Source organism: Penaeus japonicus, unplaced genomic scaffold (genome assembly GCF_977035675.1).
Source record: "Penaeus japonicus unplaced genomic scaffold, GWHDUDI00000001_assembly GWHDUDI00000008, whole genome shotgun sequence".
Taxonomy (NCBI): Eukaryota; Metazoa; Arthropoda; class Malacostraca; order Decapoda; family Penaeidae; genus Penaeus; species Penaeus japonicus.
The window spans coordinates 2,953,833-2,968,663 of NW_028234410.1; the positions used below are offsets into that span (position 1 = coordinate 2,953,833).

General features: G+C 36.3%; 1 protein-coding gene across 1 annotated transcript in view; it reads right to left on the reverse strand.

Moving 5' to 3' along the window:
• Window positions 1-14,491, reverse strand: part of LOC122260005 (proteasome adapter and scaffold protein ECM29) — a 24,109-nt gene extending 9,618 nt beyond the window's left edge. Inside the window, exons 1-13 of the mRNA XM_043027070.2 lie at window positions 14,336-14,491; window positions 9,964-10,094; window positions 9,579-9,695; window positions 8,623-8,741; window positions 7,915-8,064; window positions 5,074-6,072; window positions 4,769-4,970; window positions 4,321-4,480; window positions 2,599-2,747; window positions 1,837-1,965; window positions 1,457-1,586; window positions 1,104-1,291; window positions 840-944 (exon numbers count right to left, since the gene is read on the reverse strand). Coding sequence (XP_042883004.2) covers window positions 840-944; window positions 1,104-1,291; window positions 1,457-1,586; window positions 1,837-1,965; window positions 2,599-2,747; window positions 4,321-4,480; window positions 4,769-4,970; window positions 5,074-6,072; window positions 7,915-8,064; window positions 8,623-8,741; window positions 9,579-9,695; window positions 9,964-10,094; window positions 14,336-14,375 — 2,619 coding nt within the window. The 5' untranslated portion in view covers window positions 14,376-14,491. The remainder of the gene's footprint in view (window positions 1-839; window positions 945-1,103; window positions 1,292-1,456; window positions 1,587-1,836; window positions 1,966-2,598; window positions 2,748-4,320; window positions 4,481-4,768; window positions 4,971-5,073; window positions 6,073-7,914; window positions 8,065-8,622; window positions 8,742-9,578; window positions 9,696-9,963; window positions 10,095-14,335) is intronic.
• Window positions 14,492-14,831: the final 340 nt, after the last annotated feature.

The following is a 14,831-nucleotide window of genomic DNA, read 5'->3' on the forward strand; positions in this document are numbered from 1 at the left end:
CAGACAATGCAAACCCATAATCCGACTGTATACACATTTTATTAAAACCGCAACCAATGGGTTTAGGGACTGAGTGTGTGTGGATAAAGTGGTAGCTTGTGAATGCTCACATATGTGACTTGCCCACGAGGTGCTAAAAAACCCTTGGATGACAAATGCAAAAAGGCTATTAAAAAACTCTTATTAAAACATCTACATATCAATACCATCAAAATTGAAACTTTACAATCAGAAAAGTTAAATTCAATAAACAAGAATCCCAGACAGACCATTCAAACTGGGGCTTATATTTTCCTAATACCACTCCCGCAAGCTAGATAACAAGCACGCCCAGTGAACAAGCTTGAGATTTCTCCCAGATCTATGTCACCTGTGCCTCTCAGATCACTTTTCACTCGCCCCATTCAATGGAGTGATATTATTATTATTTTTTTGTATTTGCTTACATTCATTATTTCAACATGTAACCAAATGGAATATATACATACAAAACAATGTAAAACATGTGTTTTGATGGAGAGATCATGAAGTGATAGGACATCATCCGGTGGGAGCAAAATCTTCCCATGATGTGTTATCAAGTCATTTGGCGTGAATGGGTTAAAAAGATAATGATGATGGTTGGTTTAGTCACAAATTTCTTCCCTCAGATTGTGCCTTTCTTTGAACTTTTTTTGGCAGGTGATTCTAAAAGATATTAGAAAAAGATAGTCATGTGATACACACAAAGCTAGTATTGATTGGGAATAAAATGAGTATACTTTATAATAAGGTATAACATAACTGAGTGTTTGAGAAAAACAACCCTAATTATAAACAAATTAAAATACCAAACTTACTTCCTTAGCAAGTGCCAGGAGAGCTTCCAGAATTTTCTTCTTATGGGGAAAATCTTCTTGACCAACACAAAGGTAGCCACAGGTGGCAACAGACTGTTCTCTTATCTTAGAGAAGGGAGGAATGTATGAAATTAATAAGAATTAAGAATTATAAAATCACAATTGATCTTTTCTTGTTTTAAATGTCTGATCTGAATATCATATCCAATTGGTATTAACTAATATAAAACCAAAATGCCTCTCTAATGTTTAAAAAGTACACACCTTTGATGGTATCTTCTTGTTCCCAAAGATTGTAACAAGTGTTTTGACCAAGGCAAAAGATGACACTGCCTTGGGTTCATCCCCTTCTGAGCCAGCAGGAAGGGGCAAAGGGCCCTGCCGTGCCATTTCTCCGAGTGCTAATACAATAGCATTTTGCAGTGGGCTATTTTCACTTAAAAGCTGCTTTACTGTTATAGAACATAAAATAAATATCAGTATGGAATATAATGGGGTATAAAAAATACTACTATAGGGAGACTGAATGTCTTTGGTCATTATCACTACATATATCTAATAACAAATTATAACACTAAGAAAGCGACTGCTCAGGGTATTTGTATACTATAGCTTACCCAAGTCATGGACAACTGATTCATATACCGGCCAATCTTCTAAAACAATATCTGCTTTCTTCATGATATTTAAGTTGTAAGCATAGCTATGTCCCACAGCTAAAACACAGCTTTCCTGGCTATCAACACGCTGTGAAAATCAAATTATATTGTTAAACTGTAAAAAAAGCTTGTAAAAAATTGTCTTTATTTCACTTAAACAGTTCCATCTAATATTCTTTGGTAACAGGGCATAATTTAGCAGCATGGTTCGTTATAGAAATTATCCCATTACACTTTAGTCTACTTTTGTCTCTCAAGAATTAGGCTTATGGAGGCCATCATCTATAACACTCATAATACCAATAAAATTCCATATGAACACAAGCCCCAATTCTCACCAAATTTTTCATATTGGACACTGGATAAACAATCTTCTCAAATTCTTGCTGATCTTGGACTTGTCCTGCCACAACACCAAACAAATGGGCTGCAACCTCACCATAGTGTCCCCCACGCAAGATAAATTTCTGAAAGAGAAAGACATTGGGATATTTACAAAAAGAAAATCTGTAATTCAATATTATACAAATGAGTTATTAACTTTTCATAACTAAATATTGTTTTAATGATAGTTACTTTACCCTGGTAAGAATTTTTTACAAAGATTAACCCTTCTTCAACAGGAATTTTTGAGGGGTTGGTTCACTTACCCATTGCATTTTTTTTTTACGAAATACAAGCTAGTTTTTCCTTTGGTTCTTTAACTAATGCACTGTACCAAATGCAAATTAATATCATTTTGCTAATATATCATATACAGACTCACATATCATACCATAAATCTAGAAAATAATAGAAAATGCAATTTCTAATGATGCCCAGCCCAGACTGAACATCTTACAATGTGGCCCATCTTGGTAGGGTTAATACAAGGAAAACATTAAAAACTTAAGTATTCATCTTCTAAGTATTGTTTCTACCTTGCAAGGAATGGACATGTACCTCAGAAAAAATCTTTTCTGGAGATTAGACTAGACAAGAATGAAAGAAAGAAAGCAAGAAAAAGAGAAAGAAAATATTATATAAAAGAATAATAATAATGATAAAAAAAAAAAAAATAATTGACATTCAACAAATTAAACAACATGCTAGGAGCTAACCCTGATCCAGTCCATTTTGCGAGAGTAGTGTGCAGAAAAATGATGTGGAGCAACAGCGACAACTTTCAGAATAGATTCCAAGGCTGCTGAAGACCAAGCATTGGCTGCAAGCTCCGCAAAACCGACATATCGCATGAAGGGATTTGGTCCTGGAACAAGAAGAAGCAGATCATTGGCTAACATTAGAATAAGTATAAAAAAAGGAAAGAGAGAAGGTAACATGGTGATGTACCAGTACTGACTTGAAATTACCAAGAATAGATAAAGACTAGAAAAGTTTTATTTAACCTATTTTCAAGTAAAGGACAAGTTTCATCCATGATCAATTTCTGCAGTATCCTTTGGAAACTACTTGTTAATGAAAATAAAAACAAAGAATGTTTTTATAATGATACAGCATTTCTGTTTTTTGAACTAAAAAGAAAAATAAACTGAATCTATTAACCCTTTTTCCTAGTGATGATAGGAATTTCTGTCATGCAAAAATATTACTAAGCATCCTGATGAAATTAATCAGGTTCAAAGTTTTTAATTCATGAAGTCTAAATTCAGCTTTCTACAGCTAAAAGTAAGTACACAACAGGCATCAAAATAAAATTACTGCAGTGCCTTGGCAAAATCAGTGAGCAAGAATCAGCCTGGACACAAAAGGGCTAATGAATATCTTATAAGTGACAGTTGGATTGATAACAAATGCTTAGATTTTTCACATATTAGAAATTATGTCTCATACTCATACACTACTTTCTTTTTGCAATCCTTTTTCTCCTCACATAGAACATTCAGCTTCTGTCACCTCTAGATAAATGAGGCTTAGGACTCGGAACTAAGAAAGTCATTTGGGACCTTGTTCACAGCCTAATAGATATTCTGGCCTTACATTTTCCTGTAGCAACACACAAAATAGTAATTTGAATCCCTATATTATTCAGGCAATTATACTGAGACTGCATTACTTGCTTTTCTGTAGAATATCTATATCAGTCTGGTAATTTTTTTTAACCTGTTAACCCACTCTACAGGTGGTGGTATGCGGTCATCAATTCAAAGCCCAGTGGCCGGGCGGCACAGTATTGTGCCAGCCATTCAATTGATTTTTTAGGCCTAATAATTCGAACGCCCCGGCATTGTGACATTCAAGGCTAGAATTCCCCCGTCGTGGATGGGTTAATAGCAGGGCAGTTTTGGCTTTGCCTGGACATTACACCAGGGTATTTTGAAATGTGCAGGCCTAAAACCACAGACTATTCATCCGCTGATGCAGCAGCCAGCCCCTACACACCCAATCACCCAGCATACCAACCATACAAAAAGCCATGACATGATATCCCATCCCTGGTGGGAAGACCAGCCATGCCATGACATATCACATCATCCATCACTAAGGGGTTAACATCTTTGCCTCTCCATGATGTATTCTAATTTTGTTTTTGTGATACTACATGGCATATTATCATGAATTACTAAACAATTAGTATCATATGCAAGTATAAGCTCATAAACAAATCAATAGGCTTGAAATGGAATAGACTGTAAACATCCTAGTATGCAATTGCATAATATAATCCCCAAAACACTGTTATAACTGTTGTAATATTGATTAACAATATAATAGGACAAAGAAAAAAAAAAAAAAAATCCTCACTTCTACACCAGCTGACCAGTTTCAGTCACAACTGAAGATTTAAATATATTAATTACAAGACCATTTTTATGACTCACCTTTTTCAATGCGACCAGCTGCAATCTTTTGATTATGTTCTTCAATTATCTTCTGCAAAAGTTTCCCCACAGATGGGGGATCTGGCCAGAATAGACCCTCTCCACGACCAGTCTCACTACCAGCTTCAACTGCTAAGCAGTGTTCTAAGTAGTTCAACATCTGCAACAATTAAAATATTAACCTACTCTCTTACCTTGCTAAAATTCTTATTCTCATATCTTTACAATTGCTTAACATATGTAGATCAATATTATAAATAAGTAAAATGTAATTTCCAGGATTGGCAACACAAAATAGGTATGTGGTAACTTTAAACTTTAATGAAAAATATCATGCTGAGATAGATATACTTATGGAACAAAGAAAAGTAATCGCACTCAATCACCATATGAAAAAGAAACACAAGAGTACAATTTTAATATATACACACACACAAGGGAAACTTACCTGCTCCATGATCGGTAAAGAAAATGGAACTGGCTGATTTGCAACGTCCTGCCACTTGCTCCTTGGTAAAGCATCGACACGCTCCAAGACATAATTGATAACATAAGTGAAAGGTGGGACCTGATACGTAGGGGTTCCATCCTTGGACTGCTGCAATGGTTTATACAGCTGTCGTCGGGCTTCTAACCGTATATCATCATGGCTGAAAGAATAAAACAATAAATGATTTCAAAAGTTATTACATATTCTTAATCACTATATAAGCACTACCCATGAAAATACAATGATAATGATGCTTTACTAACCTATCCCCTGTGGCCACCATAAGAATGAATCTTGATGGGACATGATCGTGGGGAAACACTGAAGCTGCATAATGAACTGCAGTGCGTCTCAACTGGGCATTGTGGTGCAGTACATGTTCTGACAGTAGGATACACAGCTGATCTTGACTTGATGTATTCAACTGTTTGCATACAGGAGCCACCATAGAGAGAGCCTCTTGAACGGCTAATAGCACATCCCCTTCCTCTTGGGTAAGCGCATTCATCAGAGTTTGAAGGTAATGCAGTTGTGATGGATGTGACAAAAGAAGGTTGGGAAGCTTTACTGAAAGTTTTGCTAAAGCTCCATACGCTAATGATCTCAACTTAGGGTCAGACTTCTCTTCTTCGATGACCTTGACAACTCCTCCAAACAAGACACTTCCCACCGGAGCCAACTTTTCTTGATCGGCATTGAATGCCATGTGATGCAAAAAGCTTACTCCTTGTTGCTTCAGCTTTACATTTGAATTTTGGCCCCAGAGGCATTCAAAAAATACTTTTAAAGCAAGAGGAGCATAATTGCATGCTTCCTTTGATTTCAAAAAGTATGGCATAAGTTTTAAACGAATTCTGGTATTTGCTGGGTTCTTAAATTTGTCTGCTGGTGTTCGGTCCTTTGGCATCAAAGTACCAAGAAACAGTACATACAAAGGTGCAATAACTGCACTACTATTCCACTCAACACTGCTTTCTATTCTCCTCAGTTGTAAATCAGCAGCATTTGCCACTGAAAATCTAGTATCTGCAGCACCTACAATCAGCTGGAGAACAACAGATGATGGAAGTAATACATCTGAACTTAAAAACTTTATAATTGAAACCTTCAGCTTCTCTAGATCTTCTGCCTTTGGTGGGGAGTCTCCCATTACACGTTTAAAACTGTTAATGCTCATGCCAGCTGGCACTCCTGGCACCGGGGGACCCTCTGAATTATCTTGGGGAGTATCAGCTGGTCTTTGCTGTGATAATGGAGTAACCCTGAAAAAATACAAGTTGAGTTAGTAAATAATTCAAGAGATGCTAAAAATGTTAAAAATCAGGTTTAAAAACAAAAACAATAATAAAAGATATATGAATATATTAACCCACACAGGACGGGTGGTACAGCATGTGTACCGCGCATTCAAAAGCCCAGTTGCCGGGCGGCACAGTATTGTGCCAGCCATTCAATTGATTTAGGCCTAATAATTCGAACGCCCCGGCATTTGGACATTCAAGGCTAGAATTCCCCCGTCGGGAATGGGTTAAGAATATAATAATAATTTTTTGTGATAAGCAAATATGTCTGCCCTGTTACTTACTATCATCAGTTTATAAGTTGGCATCATAAATACAGAAAACACTTAATTTCTACTGAATTTCAAAAGAAGGAAGTACTGACCAAATTTGTCAAGATATCCCTATGTATAGCCTTGTAGCCCTAAGTTTCATTTTAATATCCAAACTAATTGCTATCTCCCATATCACAAGATAGTAAATCCTATAACAGGACACCTACACCTCACTAGGTAACTTAATTTTTTCCTGTAAAACACTGAGAAGGTGTATGTGGCAGAGTACCCAATCACAGGCATGCACGCATGCACATATGTACATACGTACGTATGCACACACACACAGACATACTCTCTCTCTCACTCTTACTCTTACTCTCTCCCAGGGAGATCCAATCACCATTAGCTCAGGCCGAAAATAATCAGTCACCAATAGCTGGCACTACTCTTCATCATTGTACTTTCTTTACTTGTTCATTATTGTGATGCATAATAACTAATATATTAAGTATCCAGTAATACAAATGAGCACTGGAGCTGGAGTTACTAATGATGCAATTAGAAATAATGAATGCTCATTATCTCTTTCAATTATGTATTTTATAACAATCTGCTGTATTGTCTTATTGCTATATAAGCCTTGTCTTTACTTCAACATCATTTTCACTATTAATTTTGTGTAATATTTGTGGGCTAACAATATAAACTATGCACTGCATCCTCATTAGCAGCCAAAGTTACAGATGCACTCATCACTAAATGTGATTCACTAATAGGTTTTTACCGTTGACCACCTCGTTAAAATAGGTAGAGCTTATGGCATTTCCTCTGCACTGCCTATACACATTGCACCAACTGCATTACTTACAGTCATAGTTAACCCCTTAACCCATTCAAGTCGGAGCGATTCCTGCTCTGAATGGTCAGAATGCCGGGGTTTTCGAATGCATAAGCCTAACGCATCGGGATTCCCGGGCACACAAGGCAAGAGCCTGGGCTGTCCGCTCGCTCACCCCGAGTGCCGGCCTTGACCAAATATCTCGCCACCGGTATCTGCACGTCATCCGGCGTGAATGGATTAACAACGAGTTAGTTTTGGCTCCGCCTGGACATTTCACCAGGATATTTCGAAATGCGCAAGCCTAATGTTGTGGCCTATTTGTACACTGAAACAATGGCCAGCCTCTACACATTCCACTCACACAGCAAGACAACCATAAAAAGCCAGGACATGGTGTCCACATCACAGACGGGAAAACCAGCCAAGCTATGACATGAACGTCACATCAAGGGATATACTTTCCCATGCTAATAAAGATGGTAACAATAATAACATTTGCCTTTTGTCTACTTTGTTTTTGTATTTCTTTATGTCTCCTTCATTTCCTTTAGTATAATAAAGGTTCATAGGTTATAAGGGGTCTATCACCATTTTACAATCTTCCTAATTGAAAAACCACACTAAAAATGCAAAACTAATGCTACTTTGGTAATAGAACAAGCTTATGGCACCAATTTAAATTCTACTGAACAAAATAAAGTTTACCCATAAGGTAGAAGCAGAATATCCAGCATGAAATCCAAGAGCAGCTTTGTTATTCCCGGGCGTTCTCGCAAACCAAGCAACGAGGCTGTCTTCTCAGCTGAGTCAGGGATTTTCATGTGACCAAATACTGGTACCATCAAAAGTAAAAGGCTGAAAAAACAAGAAAAATATATACATAAATGCCATTTATTTCTTATCCCCATATTAGAAAAAAAAGAAGATTTTGTACCTAATATAGTTTTCATATATATCTCTATTACCATTACATTATCTTTCAGCTTGAAAGGTATATTCCATAAATTCTGAAATTACCTACCAATGCATCCCTTTCTTATTAATCTTCCTATCTACTTCAGCCATACTATATGTTACTCATTTGTTATCTATTTAAAGATGTTTATACTAATTGATTAAACTAATAAAAAGTTCTGATAATTTGAATCAATTAAATAATACATATATATTAAAAAAACAAACAAAGCTATATGAAAAATCATTAAATGCAAATTTAATATAGACAAGGCAAGTTTTTAACTTTGTAGTCTATACTAATATAATGAAGCTTTCTGATGACCTCTGACTTTAAATGACTAGCATCATTTTAGCCAAGGATACTTTTTCAATAGATTAATAAAACCTGGTCATAAAAAACAAACTTTGAAAATATCATTTCAAAATAATGATAATAACATAGAGAAAATGGCTGACCTGTCTTGATGTTGCTGAGGTTTCCCCTCCAAACTGTTGAGCATCAGAGGTAAAAGCTCCACTTGTTTATTCAGATCCAACCGTGGATATCCCATTTTGATGTAGATGATTGAAAAGTTCTGAAAGAATTAATCAAATTATTATTATTTCTTTTTTTTTAAGAAATACCAAAAGCATTAATAGTAACTAAGAACTATAAATTCAGAGTCTAGCCCATAATACAAAAGGCATTGCCATTGTCCCAATCATACATTCTAAATACACAGTCTGTTTCTCCTACTTGATGTAAGTATCATTAACCCCATCACTTACTGTTTACAGGATACCTATATGATCTGTTCCAGGGCATTCGGTTGTGCAATATTCTAGTGCTAATCTAAGTGCTCTGGCTGATTTTACATGGACTGTAGCAGATTGTGAACAATCACTAGATTGGTTAACACTAGCATCTTGATGATTTATGACAGGCCCTTCTGCCTTTACATATACAGGCAATATTCAGAAATTATTTGAGACCCCAGGCCTTGATAACCCTACCCTCATCCAGAGGGCAGGGTTATCCTATAGGCCTTTATCTTAGTCGTCCTAATCTTACAGATATTATTCACTCCATCACATCACACCAGTATTCTTCTTCATGACTGGCTTTTTGGGGAATTTGAAGACAATTGACTGGACTGAACTAACAACATGCATTTTGGTACATGTGATCATATGATCAAAATTCATCATTATTAGACACCTTGATAACCAAAACATCAAACAGGATGACGTCCTTATGCCAGACTCTAACAAAGATACATCATTACAGACCGATATCCTAACTCCTTTGTCATGGAACATCAAAAATCTGAAATCTGCTCATGGCAATAAATGTGAATTGTAAAATGCTATCGCAGTCAAGATCACTTTAACAATTTAAGATCATATTGAGAAGGAAATAAGGATATAATTACCGTGACAAAAGCTGTAGCACTCGGATCCTGGTACTGGGCAAGGAGAGCCTCAACTGGAAGCTGTATCGACTCATGATCTTTTACCCGTCGATTGACATGGATTAATAATTCCATAACCTTAAAAGAAAATATAATATAAATCATGTACTTATTGACTCTGTGACTTAAATTTAAATATCATAAAATATAAGTAATCTATTTCATTCATACATCTTATTATAGTCAGAATTCAAAAAATGTATATAATAATAATTCAATATTTCATTCAGGAATCAAAATCACATGCTTAACAAATTTAACATTCACATAACATAATATCAGCAATATCAAATTTGTCTATTATAGTCTAAAAGTGAACAAACTATACTCTACATAAATGACCCACCTTTTTCCGAACAGGCTCATGTGGGGATGCCAATTTCTGGATGACAGGTGCCAGGAATTTTCGCAACTCTTCCTCAAGGACATCATCAGTTGCTGCTGAGCCAATCCGAAGAAATACTCGCTCCACCAATACTGAAAACATTAACAATTTATTCTTAAGAGAAATTGGTGTACAGCGATCTTTTGTAATGTGCCTGAAAATTTTGGAACAGCATTTATAATACCAAAATATTATCTTTAATCACTTTGAAATGCTTTCTATGCCTAACAGTTACAGAGATAAAAAATAAAAATTGAACAAAAATATTACCAGTACTCATAATGGGTGAGAGTTTCAAATGACTGTATTGATAAAAAATTATCCTGAAGAGGACCACATTATCCAATGTTTTACCAAGGCCATCAAACTTTGGTAAGTCTTCTTTTAATGACAACCATCATTCAAAAGGTGGACAGAACATGGAATTAACACTTTTCATCTATGACTTTTCTGTTGCAAGCTACAAATTTAGAAGCTATCTAATAGAGCAAAACAATCACCAGAGCCAACAATCATTCATCCTGCATATTCTAGCAAGATAGTTCTTGGACTGGTTTTTCATTAAACAACAATTCAAGAGGGAAGTTTTGTGCTGTAAATTTCCTGACTATGACAACATGACTTTTACAGATATGGATCATAGTTCCTCATATATTTGGATGAGATTCTACTAAATTGAAAGTTAATTTTCAGTGTAAACCTTTAATTTCCAAGAGGAGAAGCACAAATCACAAAATGCAGTATACTTCTGCCTATTGTTAAATAAAACATAAAAGATGTGGTTTCTTAATAATTCATTTACCTGCAGGGTGTACCATTTGCAGTGATCTTGGCTGCCTGTGTCAAACAGCACTACAACCTCCAGATAAATTCTGGCAAGACAGAACTAGGACTTGTTCCTTATTTAATGACAAACCTCCTGGTTACATCATCAATGTATATCCCATGGTGTCAAAGTTTATCTATACCAGAGCCAATAAGGGAAACACACACACACACACACACACACACACACACACACACACACACACACACACACACACACACACACACACACACACACACACACACACACACACACACACACACACACACACACACACACACACACACACACACACACACACACACACACACACACACACACACACACACACACACACACACACACACAAAAAAGCCAGTTCAACTGGCTTTGAAATGAATGCTTTTCCCATACCAGAGCCAATGTACCAAACACACACATATGTTCCAAAAACAACTGGCTCTTATCTGAATGTAAACCCCAAACCAGAACCAATGCAACTAAACAGACACATCTTCAGAATGCAACAAAATGAATGTATAACCCATATCGGAGCCAATGCAGCAAACCAACACATCATCATGATACAACAACTAGCTCTGTACTAAATGTATATCCTATAATGGACCCAAAGCAGCAAATACACACTTCTTCATGATATAACAACTGACTCTGATCTAATGTATATCTAATACTGGAGCTAATGCAGCAAATATACAGTCTTCAGATAAGATGAGTCAGCACTCATAGTGCCAGCTATGAGTGCTGACTCATCTTATCTAATCAGATAAGATAAGATTAGATAAGATGAGTCAGCACTCATAGCTGGCAGAGGCCGGGCCGCCTTGAGCACATAGCCCGGGCGAAGCGACGTCTTCGCATATCTGTCTGAACTGAACTGAACAATACAACAACGTTCTGAACTGGCACAAAAAGTGGAATTTTGCAAAGCCCTGAATAATAATATCCAACATGAAATCACCCAAACTTATAACTAGCCTATCAATTTTCCCTAGAATGTTAAGCTAGGGTATATCATACCCGGCACATGTAACATAATACTCATCTCGATGGGTTCCCGTGGGCCAAGCATGCCAATATTCATTGTAGCTTCTGCTTTTACAGCCTTGATAGAAGTAGTTCGTGTCACTCCACTATGTGTCTGGGATTTTCCCATAGATATGTGTTTAGTGTTACGATACCAAAACAAAAACATGTGCTATATGCCATAGTTTAGTGTTAGTGTACACTCAGCCTGAGAATGGAATCTTCGAATGCTAATATAAAACCAAAGGTGCAGTTGACACATTTGATCAAATGTGTGCACAATACAGTTACAGCAGAGGAACAAAGAGGTGTCACCTGCCTGTCTGCCCCTACCACTACTACGCTATCTACGACAACTGTGTGTGATACTAAGGTAAGTTTGAATGTTCCAGAAACATACTTAACCATCATTTTGTTGTGAATAGTCAATATGTATCACTCATACACATTTACAAGTAAAATCATAGGCTAAAAACTTATTATGGTAAAAAAAAATAGACTTTTCCATGTATCTAAAAATTGGGTCTTTTTATCGCCTCTCTTACCAACAGTTCGCCCATGACCCCTCCCAGTCCACACACCTGGGAGGGGTGCTGTCAAGTTTTATAGAGTTAAGCAGTCCAGTTTTTTTTGGGGGGTTAACTCATTGCAGACGGGGGATAGATTCGCTTGCCCAGTCTCTAGGATGAATTTTATTTTAGAGCGAGGTAGTTTCGTACATCATACCTTGACTTTTCTCACTTTCATTTAGTCCTTCATTGTAAAGCTAGAGCCATTTCTGTGTTTTAATTTTTGTGTGTTTTACTGTATTTAGAGACTTATACCTATTATATCACAGGCTCTCTTAATGATGTAGTTGACTAAACTTGTAGTTTAGGGTCCATATCATCTCATTATTTTCTTTATACTCAGTGTGATAGAAGTATTGCTGTTTTTGGGAGGACAAATAGCAACTTTATCTTTTTGTATTTATGTACTGTCATGAACAAATGCAAAACATATAACTATTCACAATGAAGATAACATGACGAAGTAGTGAAGAGGAAGGAAACTTGTGCTTATGACAGTGAGTGCCACAGTAAAAGGCATCCCTAATGGCACGGGGGCACACTGTAGACATTGGGCATGGTTTAAGTCACCTTCCTCTACCCATTCTGCCTGCACATCCTTCATTTGTGGTATTTTAGAGCAAGAGGTCATCAACTTGCTATGTGCCATTGCTCTATAAAGATAGTGCTTGCTAGAGATCATGGATGGGTGCCATTCAAGGCTCTCTCTCCTGCTGGTACTAGAAGAATGTGGTGCCATCTAGGTTTTGGATGTTAGGTGAAACCCATTTTGCTTAAAATTACAGCAATAAATAGTAATTATGACTGCAATTGTCATCATTACTCACTCATTACTCTTAGCACAATAAAATAACACAGTGATCCAAAATCCCAAATGTCATGTAGATCATGATGTCCGTTGTCAGACCAGAGCTCCTGCATCATGTATGTCGTGACACCTGTATGTAATGGGTTAATCTATTTCTAAAAAATTTCAGATTTTTGGTGTATTTACACTTATTTTTTCCCCTAATATTCATGTCTATCTTATATACGTTAATTAGTAAGAAGTTATAGGTTTAAGTTGTAGCAAGATGCCTTAATTTAACTGTGTTATTGTTTATTCTGATACAGTTTCATATCTACTATATTTTATTAATTTCCCAAAATCGATATAAAATACCCGAGTTAAGTGATATTGATGTTACACGAAAACAAGTTTAGTGTTCTAGGGTTAAGGGTATATTTTGTTGGTTAACATTAGATGTCTCCTTTCCAAAAAAGAGTGCACATCAAATTTTAAAAAAATGCGTCAATCCATTGTTTATCAGTGATTGATGAAAGTTGAAGGAAATCTGGTAAGAACGTCACATTTGCTTCAAATGACCCAGATATATCACACATGAAAGGCATCTTAGACTATATACTATCTATTTCACAAGCTCTTTTTCATTGAAGTCAGGTTGTCATTAACAAAAGCTATACTAAATGTGCCCCACCAAAAAGAAATAAAGGAGAAAAAGAAAACTCCGCAGGTTCCCTAACACTGTTAGATGGGGGAAGGGTTGGGTGTTGCTAATTTGAAAAAGATCGATTGAAATGAAAATAATCATAGAATTTATTATAAATCACACCAATATACATAAAAAATTATGACTCTTGTCTATGAGTCATGTTGTCATACTGGAAAAATCTGCCATATATGTACTTTCATTAGGTCCATGTGACCTTCTCTATCACAAAATACTGATAAGAAACTCCCATATCAACAAAAATCTCAACATAAATCAATCTCTCAGCCTCGCACATCACAAAGCCTCAGGTCTTAGATACCTAACCAGTTCCCACACACCCTCCCGATACCCCCATAAATAACCCCAAAAACAACCAAATTAGTACCACACACATCTCCACATCAATCAAAATTACTCACACAACTCATCCTGCATGTTAGGCTGAGCGGAAGATGTCATTTTGCCGTGACTTCCTGCTGAAGTTTTACTCTTGCATCGTCATCAGCTGAGCAACCCCGGCGTTCGCACCTGACGCAAATAAACAAAGTCACGCCGCGTTCGGATGTCAGCGAAAAGATCGTTGGTGTCGGAATGGCGATTACTTTTCGTATTAATATATATATTTTTGTGTGTGTGGAGTAAATGATGTGTGTTGGTGTTGGAATGGCGATTACTTTTCGTATTGATATATATTTTTTTATTTCGTGGAGTAAATGATGTGTGTTGGTGTTGGAATGGCAATAACTTTTCGTATTGACATTCTTATTTATTTATTATTTTTTTCGTGGAGTAAATGATATTTGTTGGTGTTGGAATGGCAATTACTTTTTATATTGACATTTCTATTTATTTTTTTTCGTGGAGTAAATGATGTGTGTTGGTGTTGGAATGGCGATTACTTTTCGTATTAATATA